General features: G+C 41.8%; 1 protein-coding gene across 2 annotated transcripts in view; it reads left to right on the forward strand.

Moving 5' to 3' along the window:
- The first annotated feature begins 1,472 nt into the window (after nucleotides 1-1,472).
- Nucleotides 1,473-24,334, forward strand: part of LRGUK (leucine rich repeats and guanylate kinase domain containing) — a 116,556-nt gene continuing 93,694 nt past the window's right edge. For both annotated transcript variants that reach the window (XM_068550106.1, XM_068550107.1), the window contains exons 1-4: nucleotides 1,473-1,793; nucleotides 9,317-9,424; nucleotides 11,723-11,804; nucleotides 22,102-22,202. In XM_068550106.1, the coding sequence (XP_068406207.1) occupies nucleotides 1,473-1,793; nucleotides 9,317-9,424; nucleotides 11,723-11,804; nucleotides 22,102-22,202 (612 nt within the window). The remainder of the gene's footprint in view (nucleotides 1,794-9,316; nucleotides 9,425-11,722; nucleotides 11,805-22,101; nucleotides 22,203-24,334) is intronic.

Below are 24,334 nucleotides of genomic sequence, written 5' to 3' on the forward strand. Positions count from 1 at the left end.
TTAACTTTTTGAAATTTACTCTTTAACAGGTCCTACCTAACTCTGCCTTAAGACACTTTTCTCAATAGAATGACACTGCCAAATCTTGCTTTGCTGAAAATGCTGATTAAGTTATTGAAAACTACAAAAAACACACTGGGTTTCCATTTTTATACTTTCTGCCCCCTTCATCCTTATGTCATTTAGCTAGCCAGGTCCTATGGGAGTGAGGGTGGAGAAAAATCCCTTGGAGGAGTTTTTAATCCACTGGAAAAAAAAGAAGCAAGCAAGCAGTAAGATGAACCTAGCAGAAAGAGATACTTTCATTATGGCCTTTACATTTATGACTAGCAAGATAATGAAGGAAGGTAATTCTGAAAGCTTTCTGTCAGTTTTAATGGGCCCTCAAGCACTGAGAAAGATAATAGTCAATGGATGGTGTCCATAAGAATTTTTTTCTCCTTCTCCCCTGACAGCCACTGACAGGATCATTTTGTATTTGCAACTGCTGTCACTGAAGCATGGAGAAAAGGCCCTGTAAGGCCAGGAGGATGAGGGTGGCTTCCCCACAAGGATCTCTTTTGTCATCACTATGGCAATAATAGTTACTATAATTTTCATTCTGCTTTTCTATACAGTGTCTACTTTGTGGAGCTCAAGGCTATGGGATTTGGGTCACATGAAATCATGCTAGCATAAAATCATGCTTTGAAATCTTGCAAGAGTATTTTAGAAAACTGCAAAGAGAACCTATGCAACAAGATAAAAATAATTACCAATGCAGGTCATTGACTAATACAATTATTTATGCGATGCTAATAGCTTTACAGAGGCTTTCAGATACAGTGTCAGTTTGACAGTCGTTTGTTTTTCTCTCTGTTTGGATTGTTAGACCACTGCCAGTTTTTCTACCCAAGGACATGGCTTATCATTTCGGTGTAAAAATGTAAGTTAATTGCCAACCAGCTCTCAGTCGTTGTCTGGTAGTTTCTCTTTATTATCCGCAATACGGACAGGAACCATGCCTTCTATTTCATTTATGCGCACTGCACTCTGCATAGAGTAAAATTTCAGTGTTATTAGCTTTCCGACAGACAGCTTTAGAGACGTCTAACACTAACTCTGCGTAAAGAGCATCCATGAATGAAGTAGGATGGGGTGCTCACCGGTGATCTCAGGGCGGGATGAAAAATCTCTAAGAGGGGCCTCGCCTCGAGGTTGAGAGAAAACAGTTGAACACAAAAAAGGGGGTGCAGAGAAAAAAGGTGAAAAACGAGAAAGACAAGCCAAAAAAAAAAAAAGCCAGCGATTGAACGGACTAAAAAGAAACACGCACGCACGCACGCACGCACGCACAAAGGAAAGTCGTGCACCAATGGCAGCGCAAGCTGAAAGCGAGGACGCAGGGAGGGGCGGAGACTACAGCCCCCAAAATCCCTTGCGGCGCCCCCTCCCCCCTGGCGTCAGTCTCCTAGGCAACCCCGGTAAACAAGATGGCGACCTCCGGGAGCGATCCCCAGTTGCCGAAGCCTTCCGGTCTCCAGGGAGGCGTGAGCAGTTCACGAACTGGAGCCCAGTCGAAACTGCTGCACTCAGAAAAGGAACGTCAGTCTTGCTGGTCTCCTTTCCCCATGGGACAGAGACCGAAAAATACCTTCCGCAGAGCCTCCTCCTACCTACTCCAGCAGCTCGTTCACTGCTATCAAGAATCGGACGTGGACGGAGATCACGAAGACCAGGAAGAGGGCGAGGGAGAGGGCGAGGGCAAAGCGGAGTTCGAGGAGTCTTCAGAGTCCGAAATGCTGAATTTTGAGGTGTGCCTTCCCCCCACCCCTTACCCCCTCACTTCCTTCTCCAGCGGTCGGACCCCTCACCAGCCTGCGGCTGAGCCCATTCCTAGGGCTCCTTGCCTCCAGGAACGCCTCTTCCTTACTGCTCTGAGACTGCCCCTCTCTCCTTCCCATTTCTGTTACCCTGTTTCCTCACCCTTTGCCTGAAATATCTTCAAGTATATCCTTTACTTTTCGTTAGCACATTTGATTTCTTAAGAGTCAAGTTACACAGCATCGTTGAGGAAAAGTATCTATTTGTATGGGAGTTATGGCTTGACAGTGTTGTGAGTAGACAGATTTCTACTTCTGCATCCCCTGAACCTTTTCCTCATGTTTGTGAAATACTCCAACACTCTCCCCGACTTCTAGTCCCTTCATCCTCCTTCCTCTAGGAGAAAAAAAATTACCCTTTTGAAATAATCTAAGTGCTTCCTCAAAGACCAAGTGACTTGAAAGTTTTTATATATTACTTCTGCCAGGGGTATATGATGCATCATACAAACAACACACACGGCTCACTGTGAGAGTATTTCAGGATGTGGGGAATGTTCCCAACATTCCCATCTGTAATGCCTCGTTGGCAGCTTGGCCTTTCACACTAATACAGATTCCCTCTTTTCTACAGTACCTCTTCTAAACATGACCCAATTCCACTTCTTACATTTATTAGCATCCTGTTCCTTCCTTAGCCCGTTGCCTGCCTTCTTATCCCTTTCCACTTCACATCATGTCACTTCTTTCTCTCGGCTTTCTAATACATTATTTGCTTGCTTTTTAAAAAAATTTTTGTTGGAGTCTAGTTGATTTACAATGTTGTGTTAGTTTCAGGTGTACAGCAAAGTGAATCCGTTATACATATACATATATCCACTCTTTTGATTTGCTTTCTTTTGATAAACTGTTAGGTTTTCCTCTTTGTCTTACCTGCCAGGAAACATAACTTTTTTTCTTAATTCAGTATTTTTCTTAATTTCAGTAGTTTTTCTTTAGATTAGGTTTTTCTCTTCCCTTTCCTCCTCCTTCATAGTATAAATTGCTTCAAATTCTTTTCAGAAGTAGATATAATACAGAGAAAGAGAAAGTTTCCAACATCCTGTTCTGTGATATTCTTCTGGCATCCCCTCTGCATCATTCCATCTTTTCCTAGTCACCTTTCTTTCCCCCTTGAGGCCAAACAGGTTTATCCTTGTTATGCCTGTTCTCTTTCACCATCTCCTTTCCTCATTTGTCTTATTTTTCCTTGTTCTCCCCTCTGTGACTTGCAGTGTCTTCTGTTACTCCGATTCTGCCATTGACTACTTACATTGTGTCCCCACTTGGGTTCCCTTCTTTTGTAATGTCCTTTTGTTCACTTTCCACATTTGGCCCATTTTTTTCCACCCTCATCCCCCATTTTGTCTTCTTCTACCTCCTTCTACATGGCCTAGTTACACGTCAGTTTTGCTTGAAGCGGACCACAGAAAATTAATACTTATTTTGTTCATCTTTTGTTGATTTACTTTGCCATGCTTAACAGTGACTACTGGAAAACTGTAGCGATGTTTTTACAACTTTGAGGTGTTTGTATGGCTTCCACCCCAGAGGAATTAACAAATGAATCAGCAGATTACTTTATTATTCTAATTAATGCACGTTCTTCAGCTATGGGGTTCATTAGTACCATTGTTAATCTGTCTTCAGTATGCCATTAACAAACCATAGAGGGAGGGGGTTGACTTGAACTAGTTAATCCTTTTTGGCTTGTAGGCTTTTGTGTGGAAAAAGTTTATTATTTCTTCTATTTATATTCTAAAATTAATATTTGTTTTGTGTTCTTACATTTTCTTTTACCTTTTTATAGTATCTCATATGTTTTGATATGCTGAATAAACCAAAAAGTTTTAAGAGGAAACATTTGGAGTTTTATATTCAGTGATTTATTTTCCATATCCTAGCCTGATTAAGATTTATAATGCTATGGTCACAATGATTATTAAGTGCCTATAATGTAATTAGCCTCAATGAACTTGAGGGAGTTAAGGCAGACCAGCTGTTCAGAATATTGCCTTTGGAATTCAAAAATTTGTATAAAGCCTTTTTTTGTTGTGAGATTTTGAGCAAGTTACTCATACTCTCTGTGTCTCATCTGCACTACAGGAATTATAATACTATCTACCTCATGGAGAGCTGTGAAAATTTAATGAGATCCTATGTGTAAACTACTTAGCACAATATATTATTTATACTGTTACTAATACAAGTAATAACTTACCTGTTCTTATCTACTAACTACAGCCCATCGAGTGACTTCATTAATTTAGCCTTCATTGAACAAACGTTCACAAATGATTACTATATAGGAAGTACTCTGACTATACAGGGCAGAAGAAATGTCTGGGCCTGTGATATGTTTCTGCTGCATGAAAACCACTCTTTGCCAGTAACTTTACGTGGATAATAATGCCTGCTCATTGGATAGTTATGAACATCAAATTTAATGGGAAAGTCTATGTTAAAGTTCTTAACATAGTGTCTGATACAGTGCGGGCTCTCAAAAACTTACAGATGTAATACATAATAGCTACAGTAATGATAGAAAAAGATGAGAATGTGACGGAGGACATACATGGTCCCAGCTCTCAAGGTGAGATAAGAGTGAGTGTTCATCTTATGAAGAGATGTGTACAGATGATAGCCGGGTTGCAGGGATGGCGGAAGACTTGAAGGGAAGTAAACCCTTACTTGGGTGCAGAGGTGGTATGTGGGCAGGCAGACGGCAGCTTTTCCAAGTGGTGGGTTATAGATGAGAGCAGAAAGGCAGATGAGGCGGGGGCCAGATTGTGGAGAGCTCTGTGCTGTTGTAGGGACTGTGGACTTGACTCTAAGCAGCAGGGAGCTGCTCTTGTGGCTGAGGGAGATTAGATAAGAAGATGGTAAGCCTGGAGGCAGGGAGATCAGTGCACAGAGGAGCAATATCTATGGGGAAGAGACAAGAGTCTGGATTAAGGCAACGGGAATGGAAAGGAAGCTAGAGAGAAATACGTATTTAAAATATTTAAGATGAAACACTTACTCATTGAATATTGGAAGTCTAGGGTGACTGCTAGGTCTGTGGTGTGTTCTGGGGGCAATATTAGGGCCACTAACCACCGTGGGAAACAGGGACAGGTGGAGCTGTGCATTCAGGAGTTGGGTATGTGAATCGTAGGCCTCTGGAAATCAGGAGAGGAGGGCTCAGGGTCAGAGACCTGGAAATCATCAGCAATGGAGTCTGTGAGATCATCCAGGAAGAGAAGAAAGAAGAGAAGGAGAGGGCCAAGAAAAAGACCCTGGGGGTACAGGTATTTCAGAGGCAGACAGATGAAGAGGATTCAGGGGAAGAAACTGGGAAAGACTGATAAGAGAAAAAGGAGAAGGAAGAGAGCTGAATGGGAGGGAAGCCAGGGCAAGAAAAGGTGTTGAGAACATTGGAGTGGGTTATGCCACCAAGAGGTTAAGTGGGAAGAGACCCAAAAAGGGCTCATTAGGGACTTCCCTGGTGGTCCAGTGGTTAAGACTTCGCCTTCCAATGCAGGGGGTGCGGGTTCCATCCGTAGTCAGGGAGCTAAGACCCACATGCCTCGCGGCCAAAAAACCAAAACAGAAGCAATATTGTAACAAATTCAATAAAGACTTTAAAAATGGTCCACATCAAAAAAAAAAAAATCTTTAAAAAAATAAAATAAACCCAACAAATTATTAAGCCTCAAATAAATATTTCTTAAAAAAAAAAAAAAAAGGGTTCATTAGCTTTGCCTATCTGACAGTCATTGGAGACCTTGGCCCATGTGGATTTTGTGATGTGAAGGCAGCGGCCTAAGTGAAGCAAGTTGAGGCGTGAATGGGAGGTGAACAAGGGGGAAACTAGCTTGGCTGTTAAGGGAAACTGTAGCTATAGCTAAAGGAACATGCAGGACTGAAGAGAGCCCTTGTAGGACAGAAGGGATTCACGTGCTCGTAGAGCTGGAGAAGTGACAGCTTGGAGAATGACAGTGGAGAGTGACCGGTTGAAACCACAGGCAAAAGAGGGCAACATTGATGGTCCCTGAACACGGTCTCTGGGGAAACAGAGGGTGCTGGACCCTGAGTGTGGAGAAGGAGCCGACCTCCTCTGAGACCCCAGCAAGAAGCATCAGGACAGGTGCAGGATGTGGAGGGGCTGATGTCTGACCATTCGTACTTTGCCTCGGAAGTGGAAGAGAAGGACTGAGAGGGCCCCCTGCTGAGAGTGAGGACAAAGGAGTGGAGGCGCCTGACAGCTTGAGGAGAGTGCTGGAGATCTCACCAGCAAGGTGGGGACTTGAAAGGCAGCTGAGGAAGATGGGGACCATAATAGCACCATAGCGCTGAGGCCCAGCTAAAAACTGACTTGAATGTGGCACCAGAAGGCACACTTGTGGGCCTTTCCCGCCCACTCAGCACCTCAGGGGGAAGAGTAGTCTTGTTATTCATTCAGCCCATGGTTTAGCACCAAACATGTATTAGGTACTGTATTCCTCCTCCCCACCTTACACTTTCGCTATTTGAACTCTTTGTAGTTTCCCCAATGGGCTATACTCGCCTTTGCCTTTGGGATTTTGTACATGTTGCCCCTTGTACCTGCAATACCCTCTTGGCCCTCTTCTGCCCTTTCTTCCCCTTTGCCAGAATAACTCACAACTTTGGGTTTCAATGGTTCTCTCACCGAGGAAGTCTTTGCTAACCCCCTACTCCCCACTAAAATGGCCATAAAATGGGTGCCCTGCTCCTAGTGAAATCACCCCGCCTACCTCTATTGTAGTTTATCAAACTCCTGAAATAGTTTGTGTACTTGTCTGACCTGTGCTTCGTATGCTGGAAAGATTTTTATCCCAAATGGATGATGAACATGACATAATCCCTGCCTCAACGCAGTAGTTGAGCGTGAAGTTGATTCAGGTTTGGGTACGCATGGGGCAGTTGCAGTCAGGGGCCAAGGAGTCAGAGACTTGAGGGTAGAGACACATTGAAATAGCCCATCGGAGACCCAGTAGAGAAGGAAGTATAGTCAGGAGGGGACAGATAGACTCTGAGGTAAAGGGAAGGATGAGCAGACCGGAGATTTTGTTGTGGTCAGAGACCAAGTTCAGTAGATGTTGGAAAGATTGAAGGATGGGCAGTTGTGGGAGCCGAGACCAATGGAAGACTTGAGGTCTGAGGTTTCTAGGGTGGAGCAGTTTAGCATGATGACTAAGTCCAGGGCATGCCCAGGGGAGTGAGTGGCTGAAGTTGGCTAGAGATCAATTTTAAGGTGTCTGGAGTTGAGAAGATAAAGGAACACGTATGTGTGCATGTACTTGGAGTGGTCAGGGTGTTGAGTGGCCCTCCTTAGGGATTCTGAAACCACCCAAGATACAGATAGGGCTGGTCAAGGTCTGAAGATGACCAAAGACCAGAAGGGAGAGACATGACACTGACAAATGGCAGGAACCTCAAAGGATGTGTGAGGGGGTGGCCGTGAGGAGTCTTGCCTTGGGGGTTTGCGACAGTGCTGACAGTGTGTCCCGTCTCTGTATCAATGGCTGTGTTGAAAAACAGATGTCCACCTATTGTAAATAAGGGATTCTGTAGTTTCTTGTTTCCAGGAAATGGAGGGGGTGGGCCACATGGAAAGTTTGGGAGGGAAGGTAACACTCTCGCACCTCTATTCCTTCCCAGGCCTACTATAAAAAATTGCAACTTTGTTTAGAAAAGTAGATTTCTTTCCCCCATTTTGTGAACAGGTTGATTGGTATGGACGAATGAAACATCAAGATGTGGAATTTATGAATTCACCAATTTGTGCTAACAGCTGCCATTTACTGGGGACACTTGCTGTGTTCTAGGCACCACGCTAAGAGCTTTATGTTCACAATTATTTTTCATTCTCTCCAAAACATTAAGAAAAAGTAATAACATATCCTATTTATAGATGAAAAATTATGAGTCTCAGAGAAAACTTTATCTCCCAAAGTCATATATCCAAAATGGCAGATCTGGGGTTCAAACCAGCTGTGCAGGATCTCCGTGTGAGTGATATTTGCTTCTCTGGGGTAGTGAAAATTGGGGAGGAAAGAAAACTCTTTACAGTAGCGCAAGCCTGCATACGTATGTCCTTAGTACTAGAAGCCTGAGCAACATCATTGGTTCTTGAATTAATATGGAAGACCTGAAAGAGTATTTTGCCATCATAGTCCGTATACCAGTTCCATTGGTTAGTAATATTGGCGCGACTGATGTGGTTACTTGTATTTTGTGTCCTCATGCTGACGTTAATGTGTTGGTCGTTATGGAGCTGAAGGCAGCACAAACACAGCACTAGTGTATCTATTATCTGTTCTATCTGTCATTATTGGGGGAGGGGTGTGCTGGGCCACCACTGGTCCATGGTATCTATACACTAAGGGCCAACCTCCTTCTACAAATGATATTACCCTTTTAATTAATCTTGTAAATTGTATGAATCCAGCAAAATTAGCCAGTACAAAGTGAACTGAGGACCTGTTTTCTCCAACAAGAATACCAGATGTAGAGAAGTAATTGCCTTAATTTGATGTAACCATCTTTTGGGTTGTGGACAAGCAGTCAAGTGCAGTGGTTAGAACTGCCCTGGAGTCAGACAGATTCGGATTTGTATTCTGGCTCTGTCACATACTACCTATGTGGTTTCAGGCAAGTTAACTTCTGTGAGCCTTAGTTTCTTCATTTGTAAAATGGAGCTAAGCGTACCTCCCTCAGGATTGTCAGGAGGATTAAAGGAGTGGACCCATTGAGAGCTCTTAGCACAGTGCCCAGAACAGAAGCACTAAATCAACGTAGCTGTCATCACTAATAATTGACGCTTCTACTGCTACTGTGTTAATTCTGCTTTGAATACCTAATACAAGCAACCACCTGCAAGTTCAGCAGCAATACATTGATCTGACCGATATTTTCTTAATCATACGTAGTATGTATGGGTCTTCAACACAGTTTTTTTTTAAAATTACCATTTCCTTTATTTATTTATTTATTTATGGCTGTGTTGGGTCTTCGTTGCTGTGCACAGGCTTTCTCTAGTTGCAGCGAGAGGGGGCTACTCTTCGTTGCAGTGCAACGGGCTTCTCATTGCAATGGCTTCTCTTGTTGTGGAGCACGGGCTCTAGGCGCATGGACTTCACTAGTTGTGGCACGTGGGCTCAGTAGTTGTGGCTCGCAGGCTCTAGAGCACAGGCTCAGTAGTTGTGGCGCATGGGCTTAGTTGCTCTGCGGCATGTGTGATCTTCCCGGACCAGGGATCGAACCTGTGTCCCCTGCATTGGCAGGCGGATTCTTAACCACTGTGCCACCCGGGAAGTCCCAACAACACAGTTTTCTTTGGGGCCGGTAAATTTTGGAAGGCTCAGCTCCCAGATATGTAATATAGTAAATAAGTGCTGGCTATGATGAGGTGGATTACTTCTTTTCTAATGGAAGTCCTTTCTTTGTCCACCTCTCTGGTTTTTTTGCAGGGAGAATTTGATGGGGTCCTGAGAGAGGAGGTCGTGGCTGAGAAACTCTACGAACTGGGGCGCTCAGGCTCTGGGACTGAGCAGGTCTACCTCAGTCTGACTTTATCAGTGAGTATGAGAAGGTCACCATTGGCTGACTACATCTTGACACTGGTGGGACCACATCCGTTTTCTCTGGTACTCATAGCTTTTTTGGTGGCCCCCAAATCTCGAAGTCTTGCATGTGATGGAGAATGGCGATGAGTTATTTATGTTTGACATCAAAGAGCCCTGGCCAGTCCAATAATCAGCCCCCTTGCCTCCCGCCAAGTTCCTTTGTTTTCATTTCCTTCACAGTCTGTTTCTTTCATCTTAAGCAGTCTGTTTTATAGTAATCAATGCTTTCCTTCCAGGAGGTTGAATTTGATTCTGTAAAACCAATCAAAAACTCTAAGAATTTTCTTTCTGATCAGTGCCAGGACTACAATTTATATCTGAATCCAAGGGAACAAAATGTTTTTGTATTGACTTTTTTCCCCCTAAGTATGTCAAGAAATCAGTAGCTGTGAGCTATAGCTCACTTTCTAAAAGGTACCTATTACGAAAGATAAAAATGTATTGTTATTCATCAATTTTCAAGATTTCAATACCAGCACAGAATCTTGACTCTAAATTTATCATAAGAGAAGCTGTAAGAGCAGAGTACTCAGAGTATTTCAGCTTCTTTCCTCATTTTGTTTCTTTATAGTCCTAGGAAAATAATTTTTTTTCTTTTTTGCTTTCTTGTATTGTAAAGCACTAACTACTCCTTGGAGGTCCACAGAGTAAATGCAGATATGTAGGTGAAAAAAGCACACTGAAATTTTGCTACAGCACCCTAATTTGCCTCAAGCATATATAATTCATAGCAAGGCTGTTTTATCTTGGATTTGAACTAGTAAACTGTCCAAAAAATGTTAAGCCCTTTTTACCCATGCTGGTTTCATGGTATGTCCTTTGAGAACAGCATACGAAGGCTCTAATCTTTTACTAATTTTCACTTTACAGCATTTTATGGATGACTCGGCCAGTCAGGCAGTAATGTACAGGGAGCACCCCGTGTGCCTTGCACTATGTTAGGCTTTGGAATGGAAGATAATTCCAGTAGCGGTACATCTGCAGACAAGTCCTTTTCAATCAATACTCTACGTATATACGTAGTGCTACGCCTTAAATTGATCTACAAAAAAGCACAATCCTTTAAATCTTATTTCAGCTAGATGGACCAAAACTTCTTACTTTGCCACTGACCTCCTTACATTTGAGATATTACATGTTGAATTACTTTGCCCTAATAGCCTGTCTTACTGCATACACTTTCTTAGGGTTGGCCAGGTTAGTGATTTTTCCTGCCTTATGTCTTACTTATGTTACACATAATTTTTTAACTTTCTCTAATTACTGGTGTACACAGTTTCTCTCCTACCCAAAGTCGTAAGTTTCTTAAAGGCAAAATATAGCTCTAGTCCAACATTGTACGTGTTTCTCATCATGCCAAGCTTAATGCCTTGTGTGTAGTAGGTCATCAGTAATTTACTTATTACTGTTCTAGAGGTCTTTATTAAAATTCTTATCATTCTTATATTTGAGAACTTGCTTATCATGACACTTTATTAGTTGACTTTTTCTGACTCTGACATCACAACATAAACCAGTGACATGAGTCTTTGTTCCGAGGGGCCAAATTCCCCTCCAACCCCTCGTGATGTTCACTAGATGCAAGATTTCATGGAAGGGATCTCGGACAAAGATTCAGGAGACTTGGAGCTGCTTTTGTATTGCTAACTTGCTAAGTGATTTTAGGCTATTTACGTACCTCTTTGTACCTCACATTCCTCATCCCTACACTGGGGATAATCTGCCCTACAGATCTCACAGGTTTGTTTGATCAGATGAGATTATTGGGAGAGAGCTTTGAAGCCTGAGGAAGCGTAAGAAGTATTGTTATTAATGATCACTCGATTAGGTGTGAACTCTTCTAACATTTCATTTGAATTCTAGGCATTTGCTTTTTCTTTTCTTCTACTAGATAAAGGCTTTGGCTTTATTGCTTTTATGTGTGTGGTTTTTTTAAAATATAAAACTCTGCTCTAAAGGTGTTCATGAACACTGCTTTAATTTGCCTTTTCATGTTGTATATGTTCTTGCTAACAACACTAATTTTCCAAGCTATTGTTTCCTTCAGAAGAATGCATTTGTTGATGGGGTTTGTAGTCTGTTTTGAGACCCTATTGGTAGTAGGCTTCAGATTTTATTCTCTCACTTCTACTGTACTTTCAAAGGAAATTCTGGATTTCTTTCTGTCAACTTCTATTTCCAGATGTCTTGAGAAGCCTGAGTACTCATCTGTTAAAGCAACATTAAATCTTTTACCTTTTATTTTCTCAGGATCTTGATTTAATTGACATTAGCATCCTCTGTGGATACATTCACCTGCAGAAGTTGGATCTTTCAGTAAATAAAATTGAAGGTATGTAATTGTCATTCTAGTAAGTCAGTGGATTGCTGAATTATTTCAAAATTTAAGCTTTGCAGAATGTAATATACTTTAATACTACCAAACTTGATATAAGTGCTATTGTGGATCACTTTACACATTGATCCTCTGTCTTCCATGGAAAAACAGCACCTGTAACTGATGAGAAACGAAAAAGGCAGAGGTCAGCAAACATGCTACATTATGCGATGGTTGAGACCCACTCAGTGATATTAAAGAGCGTCAGATGGAATGTTTGCTTTGCTTTTTCCTTTCAAGAGATGGATCATTACTTCTTTAATGCCTCCTGAATGTTTGCTGATTCCCATTTCCTTCCCTCTTTTAGCTTATTCAGTGTAGATGAACTAGTCCTTTTTTCCCCCTTTAATGGACGCTTTTCTTTATTTTGCATTTACATCTACATCTTAATCCTGGCTAGCTACTTCTGTTCTTATTTGAACACCAGGGATTCAGAAATTTATTTTTTCCCCCTCTCTTTGCTGTCTCCATATAGTTAGTGGATTCTTACAAGTCTAACTCCGCCATTTGTAGTTCCATATAAGGTATCTGTTGTGATACCTTGCTCACATTGAATGAAATTAGTCACATTTTCTTCAAAGCTTGATCCTCGTTTCTAATTTTCTGACCCTATTTGAAATTTCTGACCTGCTTCTTCATTGATCACCTTTCTGTTCACTTTAGCTTTTTTTAAGACAATTAAGTGTTGCTGATATGGTCTTCTGATTCATTTTCTGATTTCTTCCTCCCATCTGACTGCAATAATTAAAATTCACTCTTTTCAATGGCTAAGAAGCATTCTAGCATATTTTAATTCTTCAAATGCTACTGTTTTGAAAGGCTTTTTATTAATCTTTTTCTAGTTTCATAAAACTTTTTTACGGAAAATTACAAACGTGCACAAGTAGAAAGGTTTGTAATGAATATTCAGGTTCAACAATTGTCGGCCCATGGCGCATCTTGCTTCATCCATCCTTCCCGGGGTTATTTAAGGCAAATGCCAGATATGTTATCATCAGAAAGAATTTTTAGTGTTACTGGCAGGCGCTCTCCCCACACCCCATACCTCCAAGATTGGTTTCATTTACTGGTTAAGGGATTGCGGGGTTGGGGAGACTCCAGCAATCTTTTGTGCTTGGCGAAGGGGAAAGAGATGTGGCTTCATACCCTTGCCCCTTGAGCAAGCAGTCCCTGGTAGCAAATGAAGCTTTCCTCTTCAGATCAGTCTCCTTCAATCTTTTATGTCCCCCTTTATTAACTCATCAAGTGTTCGAGAACTTATTGTGTGTAAAGGCACAGTATATATTTTTCTTTTCAAGAGAACAGCTTTATTGATGACCTGATATGGACCAGATTTCAACTTGCATCAGAATCACCTGGAGGGTACCTGTTAAAACATAGATGCCTGTGCCCCTCCCTCAGACTTTCTGATTCAGTCGATCTGGTGTGGGACTTGAAAATTTGCATTTCTGCTTAGTTTCCCTGGAAGCCTGTACACGACCACACTTTGAGAACCACAGTTGTAGACATGAGGAGCTCCTGCCATCTGGTGGACAAGGAGGTCACTACACCGAGTAGGGAGAGTTAGAAGCCCAGCAACCCAGAAGGTGGATTTTTCCTATCAAAGTGATTCGAAAGCATTGAGCATCTACAAAGCGTGAAATGTACTCACCATCCAAGTGGTAGCTGCTGCTTTTGCTTCAAGACAGAGCTCCATGGTACAGCACTTACCTGCCCACAGAAAGATCAGCTCCAAGGGGATATGGGGGCCCGTGGAAATTAAGAGGGTTGAGATCACCGTTGACAGATATGGAGCTGAGCTCAGATGGGACAAATAGGCAAAACTTGTAAAGCAATTACAGTTTCTTCTTAGCTTTCCTCTCACAGGCAGCCTTTCTGGATTTGCTCATGAATTCCCACCAAAGTGTTGACGTCTCAGTGTTCTGTCCCTCCTAGAACAATTTCATAAAAAAGACAGGCTAAAGAAGGCTGTGATTTAGACCAGAGAAATAAAGTAGAAATTGGTAGAGATCTTCTGGCTTCCACGACCCTGAGAAGGAAAGTTGTTGGGGGGGTGGGGTCAGGGGGCCCTCACCTTTCTGGCTCTACCTACTCCAGGGCAGGGCCCCAGTACTGAGCTGTGCTTCCTTCTCCTGGCCTGGGGGTGACTTTATCACCTGGTGAAGGGTAGAAGCACTTTGCTGGGCTTCAGGTGTGGAGGCTCTGTTCTCCTCCAGAGGCCATCTTCTGAGGGGCTTTGATCGCTGGTTGTGTGATCTAGAGTTAAAAGACGGGTGGAGAAGCAAGTTACAGGTAGAGACGGGGCTGTAAATCCTTGTCATGTGATTCTTCCTGAGCCTTTCCCTAATCCTCCTGCTGTCCCAAAGTCCGTCTGCTGTAAAGTCGCAGAACAAAGCAATGTAATCCTTCACTATTTCTATGTCGTGTATATAATTTCATTAGAGGCGAGTATTAGCACAATAGTCCTTGACTTAGTATTCTAGGTTCAGAATATTGGCTTGGGATATAATGCAAAACTCAGACATACTTTTTAAGCAGCCCAAAATCAAAGTAAAATAACAGCAATAATTTAAATCACTTCAAATAATAAGATTTAAGATTCAGTCCATCTAAAACAAAATTTAATTTATAGCAAAGAACGAATTGCGGCATTTTTAGTCTTTCTGAAAACACCTAATGCAGTTATTTAGGGGCTAATTATCAAGAGGATTACCTCAGGCTTTAGTTCCTCCAAGGCTGGCATTTTTTTTTTTTTAAATATCTTTATTGGAGTATAATTGCTGTACAATGGTGTGTTAGTTTCTGCTTTATAACAAAGTGAATCAACTATACATACACATATATCCCCATATCTCCTCCCTCTCGCGTCTCCCTCCCACCCTCCCTATCCCACCCCTCTAGGTGGTCACAAAGCACCGAGCTGATCTCCCTGTGCTATGCGGTTGCTTCCCACTAGCTATCTGTTTTACATTTGGTAGTATATATAAGTCCATGCCACTCTCTCACTTTGTCCCAGCTTCCCCTTCCCGCTCCGCATGTCCTCAAGTCCATTCTCTACATCTGCATTATTACTCCTGTCCTGCCCCTAGGTTCTCGATAACCTTTTTTTTTTTTTATATATTCCATATATATGTGTTAGCATACAGTATTTGTTTTTCTCTTTCTGACTTACTTCACTCTGTATGACAGACTCTAGGTCCATCCACCTCACTACAAATAACTCAATTTCGTTTCTTTTTAGGGCGGAGTAATATTCCATTGTGTATATGTACCACATCTTCTTTATCCATTCATCTGTCGATGGACACTTAGGTTACTTCCATGTCCTGGCTATTGTAAATAGAGCTGCAACGAACATGGTGGTACACGACTCTTTTTGAATTGTGGTTTTCTCAGGGTAAATGCCCGGTAATGGGATTGCTGGGTCGTATGGTAGTTCTATTTTTAGATGTTTAAGGACCCTCCCTACTGTTCTCCATAGTAGCTGTTATCAATTTACATTCCCACCAACAGTGCAAGAGGGTTCCCTTTTCTCCACACCCTCTCCAGCATTTATTGTTTGTAGATTTTTTGATGATGGCCATTCTGACTGGTGTGAGGTGATACCTCATTGTAGTTTTGATTTGCATTTCTCTAACGGTTAGTGATGTTGAGCATTCTTTCATGTGTTTGTTGGCTGTCTGTGTATCTTCTTTGGAGAAATGTCTGTTTAGGTCTTCTGCCCATTTTTAGATTGGGTTGTTTGTTTTTTTGATATTGAGCTGCATGAGCTGCTTGTAAATTTTGGAGATTAGTCCTTTGTCAGTTGCTTCATTTGCAAATATTTTCTCCCATTCTGAGGGTTGTCTTTTCGTCTTGTTTATGGTTTCCTTTGCTGTGCAAAAGCTTTTAAGTTTCATCAGGTCCCATGTGTTTATTTTTGTTTTTATTTCCATTTCTGTAGGAGGTGGGTCAAAAAGGATCTTGCTGTGATTTATGTCACAGAGTGTTCTGCCTATGTTTCCTCTAAGAGTTTTATAGTGTATGGCCTTACATTTAGGTCTTTAATCCATTTTGAGTTTATTTTTGTGTATGGTGTTAGAGAGTGTTCTAATTTCATTCTTTTACATGTAGCTGTTCAGTTTTCCCAGCACCACCTATTGAAGAGGCTGACTTTTCTCCATTGTATATTCTTGCCTCCTTTATCAAAAATAAGGTGACCATACGTATGTGGGTTTACCTCTGGGCTTTCTCTCCTGTTCCATTGATCTATACTTCTGTTTTTGTGCCAGTACCATTCTGTCTTGATTACTGTACCTTTGTAGTACAATCTGAAGTCCGGGAGGCTGATTCCTCCAGCTCCGTTTTTCTTTCTCAAGATTGCTTTGGCTATTCGGGGTCTTTTGTGTTTCCATACAAATTGTGAAATTTTTTGTTCTAGTTCTGTGAAAACTGACATTTGTAGTTTGATAGGGATTGCACTGAATCTGTAGATTGCTTTGGGTACTATAGTTATTTTCAGAATATTGATTCTTCCAATCCAAGAACATGGTATATCTCTCCATCTGTTTGTATCATCTTTAATTTCTTTCATCAGTGTCTTATAGTTTTCTGCATACAGGTCTTTTGTCTCCTTAGGTAGGTTTATTCCTAGGTATTTTATTCTTTTTGTTGCAGTGGTAAATGGCAGTGTTTGCTTAATTTCTCTTTCAGATTTTTCGTCAGTGGTGTACAGGAATGCAAGAGATTTCTGTGCATTAATTTTGTATCCTGCTACTTTACCAAATTCATTGATTAGCTCTAGTAGTTTTCTGGTAGCGTCTTTAGGATTCTCTATGTATAGTATCATGTCATCTGCAAACAGCGACCGTCTTACTTCTTCTTTTCTGATTTGTATTCCTTTTATTTCTTTTTCTTCTCTGATTGCTGTGGCTAAAGCTTCCAAAACTTATGTTGAATAATAGTGGTGAGAGTGGGCAACCTGTCTTGTTCCTGATCTTAGTGGACATGGTTTCAGTTTTTCACCATGGGGAACGATGTTGGCTGTGGGTTTGTCATATATGGCCTTTATTATGTTGAGGTAAGTTCCCTCTATGCCTACTTTCTGGAGGGTTTTTATCATAAATGGGTGTTGAATTTTGTCAAAAGCTTTTTCTGCATCTATTTGAGATGATCATATGGTTTTTATCCTTCAATTTGTTAATATGATGTATCACATTGATTGATTTGCATATATTGAGGAATCCTTGCATTCCTTGAATAAACCCCGCTTGATCATGGTGTATGATGCTTTTAATGTGCTGTTGGATTTTGTTTGCTAGTATTTTGTTGAGGATTTTTGCATCTGTGTTCATCAGTGATATTGGCCTGTAGTTTTCTTTCTTTGTGATATCTTTGTCTGGTTTTGGTATCAGGGTGACAGTGGCCTCATAGAATGAGTTTGGGAGTGTTCTTCCCTCTGCTATATTTTGGAAGAGTTTGAGAAAGATAGGTGTTAGCTCTTCTCTAAATGTTTGATAGAATTCGCCTGTGAAGCCATCTGGTCCTGGCCTTTTGTTTGTTGGAAGATTTTTAATCACAGTCTCAATTTCAGTGTTTGTGATTGGTCTGTTTATATTTTCTATTTCTTCCTGGTTCAGTCTCAGAAGGTTGTGCTTTTCTAAGAATGTGTCCATTTCTTCCAGGTTGTCCATTTTATTGGCATATAGTTGCTTGTAGTAATCTCTCATGATCCTTTGTATTTCTGTAGTGTCGGTTGTTACTTCTCCTTTTTCATTTCTAATTCTGCTGATTTGAGTCTTCTCCCTTTTTTTCTTGATGAGTCTGGCTAATGGTTTATCAATTTTGTTTATCTTCTCAGAGAACCAGCTTTTAGTTTTATTGATCTTTGCTATCGTTTCCTTCATTTCTTTTTCATTTATTTCTGATCTGATCTTTTTGATTTCTTTCCTTCTGCTAAATTTGGGGGTTTTTTGTTCTTCTTTCTCTAATTGCTTTAGGTGTAAGGGTAGGTTGTTTATTTGAGATGTTTCTTGTTTCTTGAGGTAGGACTGTATTGCTGTAAAGTTCCCTCTTAGAACTGCTTTTGCTGCATCCCATAGGTTTTGGGTCATCGTGTTTTCATTATCATTTCTTTCTAAGTATTTTTTGATTTCCTCTTTGATTTCTTCAGTGAGCTCTTGGTTATTAAGTAGTGTATTGTTTAGCCTCCATGTATTTGTATTTTTTACAGATTTTTTCCTATAATTGATATCTAGTCTCATAGTGTTGTGGTTGAAAAAGATACTTGATACAATTTCCATTTTCTTAAATTTACCAAGGCTTGATTTGTGACCCAAGATATCTGTCCTGGAGAATGTTCCATGAGCACTTGAGAAGAAAGTGTATTCTGTTGTTTTGGGATGCAATGTCCTATAAATATCAATTAAGTCCATCTCGTTTAATGTGTCATTTAAAGCTCGTGTTTCCCTATTTATTTTCATTTTGGATGATCTGTCCATTGGTGAAAGTGGGGTGTTAAAGTCCCCTAATGTGATTGTGTTACTGTTGATTTCCCCTTTTATGGCTGTTAGCATTTGCCTTATGTATTGAGGTGCTCCTATGTTGGGTGCATAAATATTTACAATTGTTATATCTTCTTGTTGGATTGATCCCTTGATCATTATGTAGGGTCCTTCTCTGCGTCTTGTAATAGTCTTTATTTTAAAGTCTATTTTGTGTGATACGAGAATTGCTACTCCAGCTTTCTTTTGATTTCCATTTGCATGGAATATCTTTTTCCATCCTCTCACTTTCAGTCTGTCTGTGTCCCTAGGTCTGAAGTGGGTCTCTTGTAGACAGCATATATATGGGTCTTGTTTTTGTATCCATTCAGCCAGTCTATGTCTTTTGGTTGCAGCATTTAATCCATTTACATTTAAGGTAATTATTGATATGTATGTTCCTATTACCATTTTCTTAATTGTTTTGGGTTTGTTATTGTAGGTCCTTTTCTTCTTTTGTCTTTCCTGCCTAGGGAAAGTCCTTTAGCATTTGTTGTAAAGCTGGTTTGGTGGTGCTGAATTGTCTTAGCTTTTGCTTGTCTGTAAAGGTTTTAATTTCTCTGTCGAATCTGAACGAGATCCTTGCTGGGTAGAGTAATCTTGGTTGTAGTTTCTTCCCTTTCATCACTTTAAATATGACCTGCCACTCCCTTCTGTTTTGTAGAGTTTCGGCTGAAAGATCAGCTGTTAACCTTATGGGGATTCCCTTGTATGTTATTTGTTGTTTTTCCCTTGCTGCTTTTAATAGTTTTTCTTTGTATTTATTTTTTGATTGTTTGATTAATATGTGTCTTGGTGTGTGTCTCCGTGGATTTATCCTGTATGGGATTCTCTGTGCTTCCTGGACTTGATTAACTATTTCCTTTCCCATATTAGGGAAGTTTGCAACTATAATCTCTTGAAATATTTTCTCAGTCCCTTTCTTTTTCTCTTCTTCCTCTGGGACCCCTATAATTCAAATGTTGGTGCATTTAATGTTGTCCCAGAGGTCTCTGGGACTGTCCTCAATTCTTTTCATTCTTTTTTCTTTAATCTGCTCTGCAGTAGTTATTTCCATTATTTTATCTTCCAGGTCACTTATCTGTTCTTCTGCCTCAGTTATTCTACTATTGATTCCTTCTAGAGAATTTTAAATTTCATTTATTGTGCTGTTCATCATTGTTTGTTTGCTCTTTAGTTCTTCCAGGTCCTTGTTAAACGTTTCTTGTATTTTTTCCATTCTATTTCCAAGATTTTGGATCATCTTTACTATCTTTACTCTGAATTCTTTTTCAGGTTGACTGCCTATTTCCTCTTCATTTGTTTGGTCTGGTGGGTTTTTACATTGCTCCTTCATCTGCTGTGTGTTTCTCTGTCTTCTCATTTTGCTTAACTTACTGTGTTTGGGGTCTCCTTTTCACAGGCTGCAGGTTCGTAGTTCCCGTTGTTTTTGGTGTCTGCCCCCAGTGGGTAAGGTTGGTTCAGTGGGTTGTGTAGGCTTCCTGGTGGAGGGGACTGGTGCCTGTGTTCTAGAGGATGAGGCTGGATCTTGTCTTTCTGGTGGGTAAGACTGAGTCCGGTGGTGTGTTTGGGGTGTCTGTGACCTTATTATGATTTTAGGCATCCTCTCTGCTAATGGGTGGGGTTGTGTTCCTGTCTTGCTAGTTGTTTGGCATAGGGTGTCCAGCACTGTATCTTGCTGGTTGTTGAGTGGAGCTGAGTCTTAGCATTGAGATGGAGATCTCTGGGAGTGCTTTCGCCATTTGATATTACGTGGAGCCGGAAGGTCTCTGGTGGTCCAATGTCCGGAACTCAGCTCTCCTACCTCAGAGGCACAAGCCTGACACCCAGCTGGAGCACCAAGACCCTGTCAGCCACATGGCTCAGAAGAAAAGGGAGAAGAAAAGAAAGAAAAAAAGAAAACAAAATAAAGTTTTTAAAATAAAAAATAATTATTAAAAATTTAAAAAAGAGAGCAACCAAACCAAAAACAAATCTACCAATTATAACAAGTGCTAAAAACTATCCCAAAAAAGAAAAGAAACAGAAACTGGACAGACGGAACCCTAGGACAAATGGTAAAAGCAAAGCTATACAGACAAAATCACACAAAGAAGCATACACATACACACTCACAAAAAGAGAAAATGGAAAAAATATATATATATCATTGCCTCCAAAGTCCACCACCTCAATTTGGGATGATTCATTGTTTATTCAGGTATTCCAGAGATGCAGGTTACATCCAGTTGATTGTGGAGATTTAATCCGCTGCTCCTGAGGCTGCTGGGAGAGATTTCCCTTTCTCTTCTTTGTTCGCACAGCTCCCGGGGTTCAGCTTTGGATTTGGCTCTGCCTCTGCGTGTAGGTCGCCTGAGGGCGTCTGTTCCTGCTCAGACCGGATGGGGTTAAAGGAGCAGCTGATTCGGGGGCTCTGGCTCACTCAGGATGGGGGGAAGGAGGGGTACGGAATGCGGGGCGAGCCTGTGGGGGCAGAGGCCGGCGTGACGTTGCACCAGCCTGAGGCGCGCCGTGCGTTCTCCCGGGGAAGTTGTCCCTGGATCACGGGACCCTGGCAGTGGCGGGCTGCACAGGCTCCCGGGAGGGGAGGTGTGGATAGTGACCTGGGCTTGCACACGGGCTTCTTGGTGGCGGCTGCAGCAGCCTTAGCATCTCCTGCCCGTCTCTGGGGTCCGCGCTGATAGCTGCGGCTCGTGCCTGTCTCTGGAGCTCGTTTAGACGGTGCTCTGAATCCTCTCTCCTCGCACATCCAAAACAATGGTCTCCTGCCTCTTCGGCAGCTCCAGACTTTTTCCCGGACTCCCTCCCGGCTAGCTGTGGTGCACTTGCCCCCTTCAGGCTGTGTTCACGCCGCCAACCCCAGTCCTCTCCCTGGGATTCCGACCTCCGAAGCCCAAGCCTCAACTCCCAGCTCCCGCCCACCCTGGCGGGTGAGCAGACAAGCCTCTCGGGCTGGTGAGTGCTGCTCGGCACGGATCCTCTGTGCGGGAATCTCTCCGCTTTGCCCTCCGCAACCCTGTGGCTGGGCTCTTCTCCGTGGCTCCGAAGCTTACCCCCCCCCCCGCCACCCCCCCCATCTCTGCCTGCGAAGGGGCTTCCTAGTGTGTGGAAACCTTTCCTCCTTCACAGCTCCCTCCCAGAAGTGCAGGTCCCGTCCCTATTCTTTTGTCGCTGTTTTTTCTTTTGCCCTACCCAGGTACGTGGGGAGTTTCTTGCCTTTTGGGAAGTCTGAGGTCTTCTGCCAGCCTTCAGTAGGTGTTCTGTAGGAGTTGTTCTGCATGTAGATGTATTTCTGATGTATTTGTGGGGAGGAAGGTGATCTCCACATCTAACTCCTCCGCCATATTGAAGTTCTCCCCCAAGGCTGGCATTTTTGAAGCACTGACTGTTAGCAGCTCAGGGGAGAGTGAGCTGGGCCACAGGGAGGCCTCGGTCATTTCTTTCCTGGTTGTGATGGAAGATGGGGATGGGACAGGTTAGGGGCCCTGGAGAAGAAGGTTAAATTGTGGGCTCATGGTGCATTTTCCATGCTGTGTGTGTGTGTGTGTGTGTGTGTGTGTGTGTTTTGCATATTCCTATTTTTATTCATTTCACTCATCTGGAATAATTAAGATGTGCTTACAACTGGTATAGTTTTAAAATGTTCTGATATAATGTATGCTGTTTTTAATGACTTTGTCTAAGTTTTATTTTATTGACTTACCTTACTCTTTATTCATTTTACCCCCCAGATTTGTCTTGTGTGAGCTGTATGCCTTATCTTCTAGAACTTAATGCGTCTCAGAATAAACTGGCGACATTCTTCAATTTCAAGCCACCCAAGAATCTCAAGGTAGATTTTATTAATACACTAATTACATGTGTTAACTGGTTTGTGAAATACATTAACAAGCAAAACAGCACTAAAAGAGAATTTAGAGAGAGTAAGTCAGAGGAGAAATGAAATAAAAAAGGCGAAGGATTTGTGTATCATTTATTTTAGAAAAAGGAGATAGTCTTTCAAGAGATTATCTTTTTCGGAAGCTTTGCTAAAACCTAGTGTCCAAGCCAATGAACTAACTTCTTTCCCTTTTCTCTGCTTCATTTAAATACTAGTTATTGTTTGTATATTTTTATTATAGCAGAACAAATTTATACCTGAAAATTCTGTAAAAATTTCCTGGGGGCTTAAATTTTGCCTTCTTTATTGATCCAACCTTTACTTTTGTTTAGAAAGCAGTGATTTCAGATCTTCATTCTTGCTTCTCTGCACTTGCTTTTGCATTTCTGAGGCAGAGTGCAACTCTGTGAACGGTGGTTGATGGAGCAGCTTACTCTGCTGTGGAGCGCTGTGTCTCATGCTTTAACGTGTGTGTAGGTCACGTGGCGTTCTTGTGAAATTGAGATTCTGATCCAGTAGGTCTGAGGTGGGCCTGAGGCTCTGCTTTCTAACAGCCTTCCCGGTGAGGCACTGGGGCTGGTCCATGGACCACACGTAAGCAGAGAGGTCATAGATTAATGGTACTCCGATTTTCTGCACACTGGAATCACCTGGAGAGTTTTAAAGACTACTGATGCCTGGATCCCACTGCCAGATATTCTGGTTCAAGTGGTCCAAGGTAAGGCCTGGGTGTGGGAATTTCTAAAAGACCCCGCCCAGGTGGCTCTAAGGTGCTGACAAATTTGGGAACCATTACCACAGCTTGGGGCGAGTATTTTTCTATTGGACTCAAATATTTCATTAAAAAGTTGTTTTAAGGAGTGGACATCAATGATTGCCTTTTATTACCTATTAGTTTTATTTTGTTTACAAGCCAAATTAATGTAGCTCCAACATATTCTGCTGGAGCTTGCACAAATAGGAGTCTGTTTGAAATCAAGAACCTGACATCCTCCATACTGTCAGTGAGACACCTTTCTTAATTTTTCTTCTGTTATTTCACATTGCTACATTTTTATCAGTAGTGAGTTTTTTCCCTTTGAAATTACAGTTATTGCTGTGGTGACATTCCTTTATCCAGAAAAGCCACACAAGGTGCCTATTTGTCCTCAGTATGGGGCCTTGTGGTCTCCAGGTCATCAGGAATTGTTCTTGCAGAGCTGTCTTGATTCTCCCTCCTTTGCTGTCCCCTTCTGCCTTGCCCTAAGCCCCAGTGAAATCAGCCATGGCAACAGTGTGACCCCCTTCCTTGGGAAAAACTTGCCTGGAGTTTCTTTCATTCACAACCTTGCCTCACCCCCTCCCGAAAAGACTGCACAAGTAAACAAAAACAAATCAGATACCCCATCTTTTTTTTTTTTAGAGCAGTTTTAGGTTCATAGCAAAATTGAGGAGAAAGTGCAGAGATTTCCCATATATCTCCTGCCCCCACAAATGCACAGCCTCCCCATTATCAACATCCCCCGCCAGAGTGGGACATTTGTTGCACTCAAACCTACACTGACACATCATAATCACCCGAAGTCCACAGTTTACATTAGGATTCACTCTTGGTGTTGTACGTTCTGTGGGTTTGGACAAATGTATAATGATGTGTTTCCATCCTTATGGCAGATACCTCAATGTTTAAGTTCCTAGAGAATTAAGAGCAAATGTATTGGTAACTTTAGGAAAGTGCTTGCAAAGTGCCAGAGTGCCCCTGACGAGGTACTTCAACCCTATGTGAACCCTAAGTGAACCCTTTGTGAACCTGGGAGGGGAATGATTGAGGCCTTCCAATGTTTTCAATGCAGGATCTTACTAAATCCTCCCAATAGAACTGTGAGGCAGCTGGGATGGTCCCATTTTACAGATGAGTTTGCAGAAGCACAGAAAGGTTAAATAACTTACTTATCCTTTGCTGGGAGGTCACAGGGCTGGCATTGAACCCCATGTCTGAGACCCAAAGCCCATTTTTCCAGTAAATCACACTTGTGTATAATGTCCCACCCTCTCGGATAGCTCTGCTTATGTTTCATTTATTATCTATGTGCCTTGTGCCACCA

Source organism: Eschrichtius robustus, chromosome 8 (assembly GCF_028021215.1).
Source record: "Eschrichtius robustus isolate mEscRob2 chromosome 8, mEscRob2.pri, whole genome shotgun sequence".
In the NCBI taxonomy this organism is placed as follows: domain Eukaryota; kingdom Metazoa; phylum Chordata; class Mammalia; order Artiodactyla; family Eschrichtiidae; genus Eschrichtius; species Eschrichtius robustus.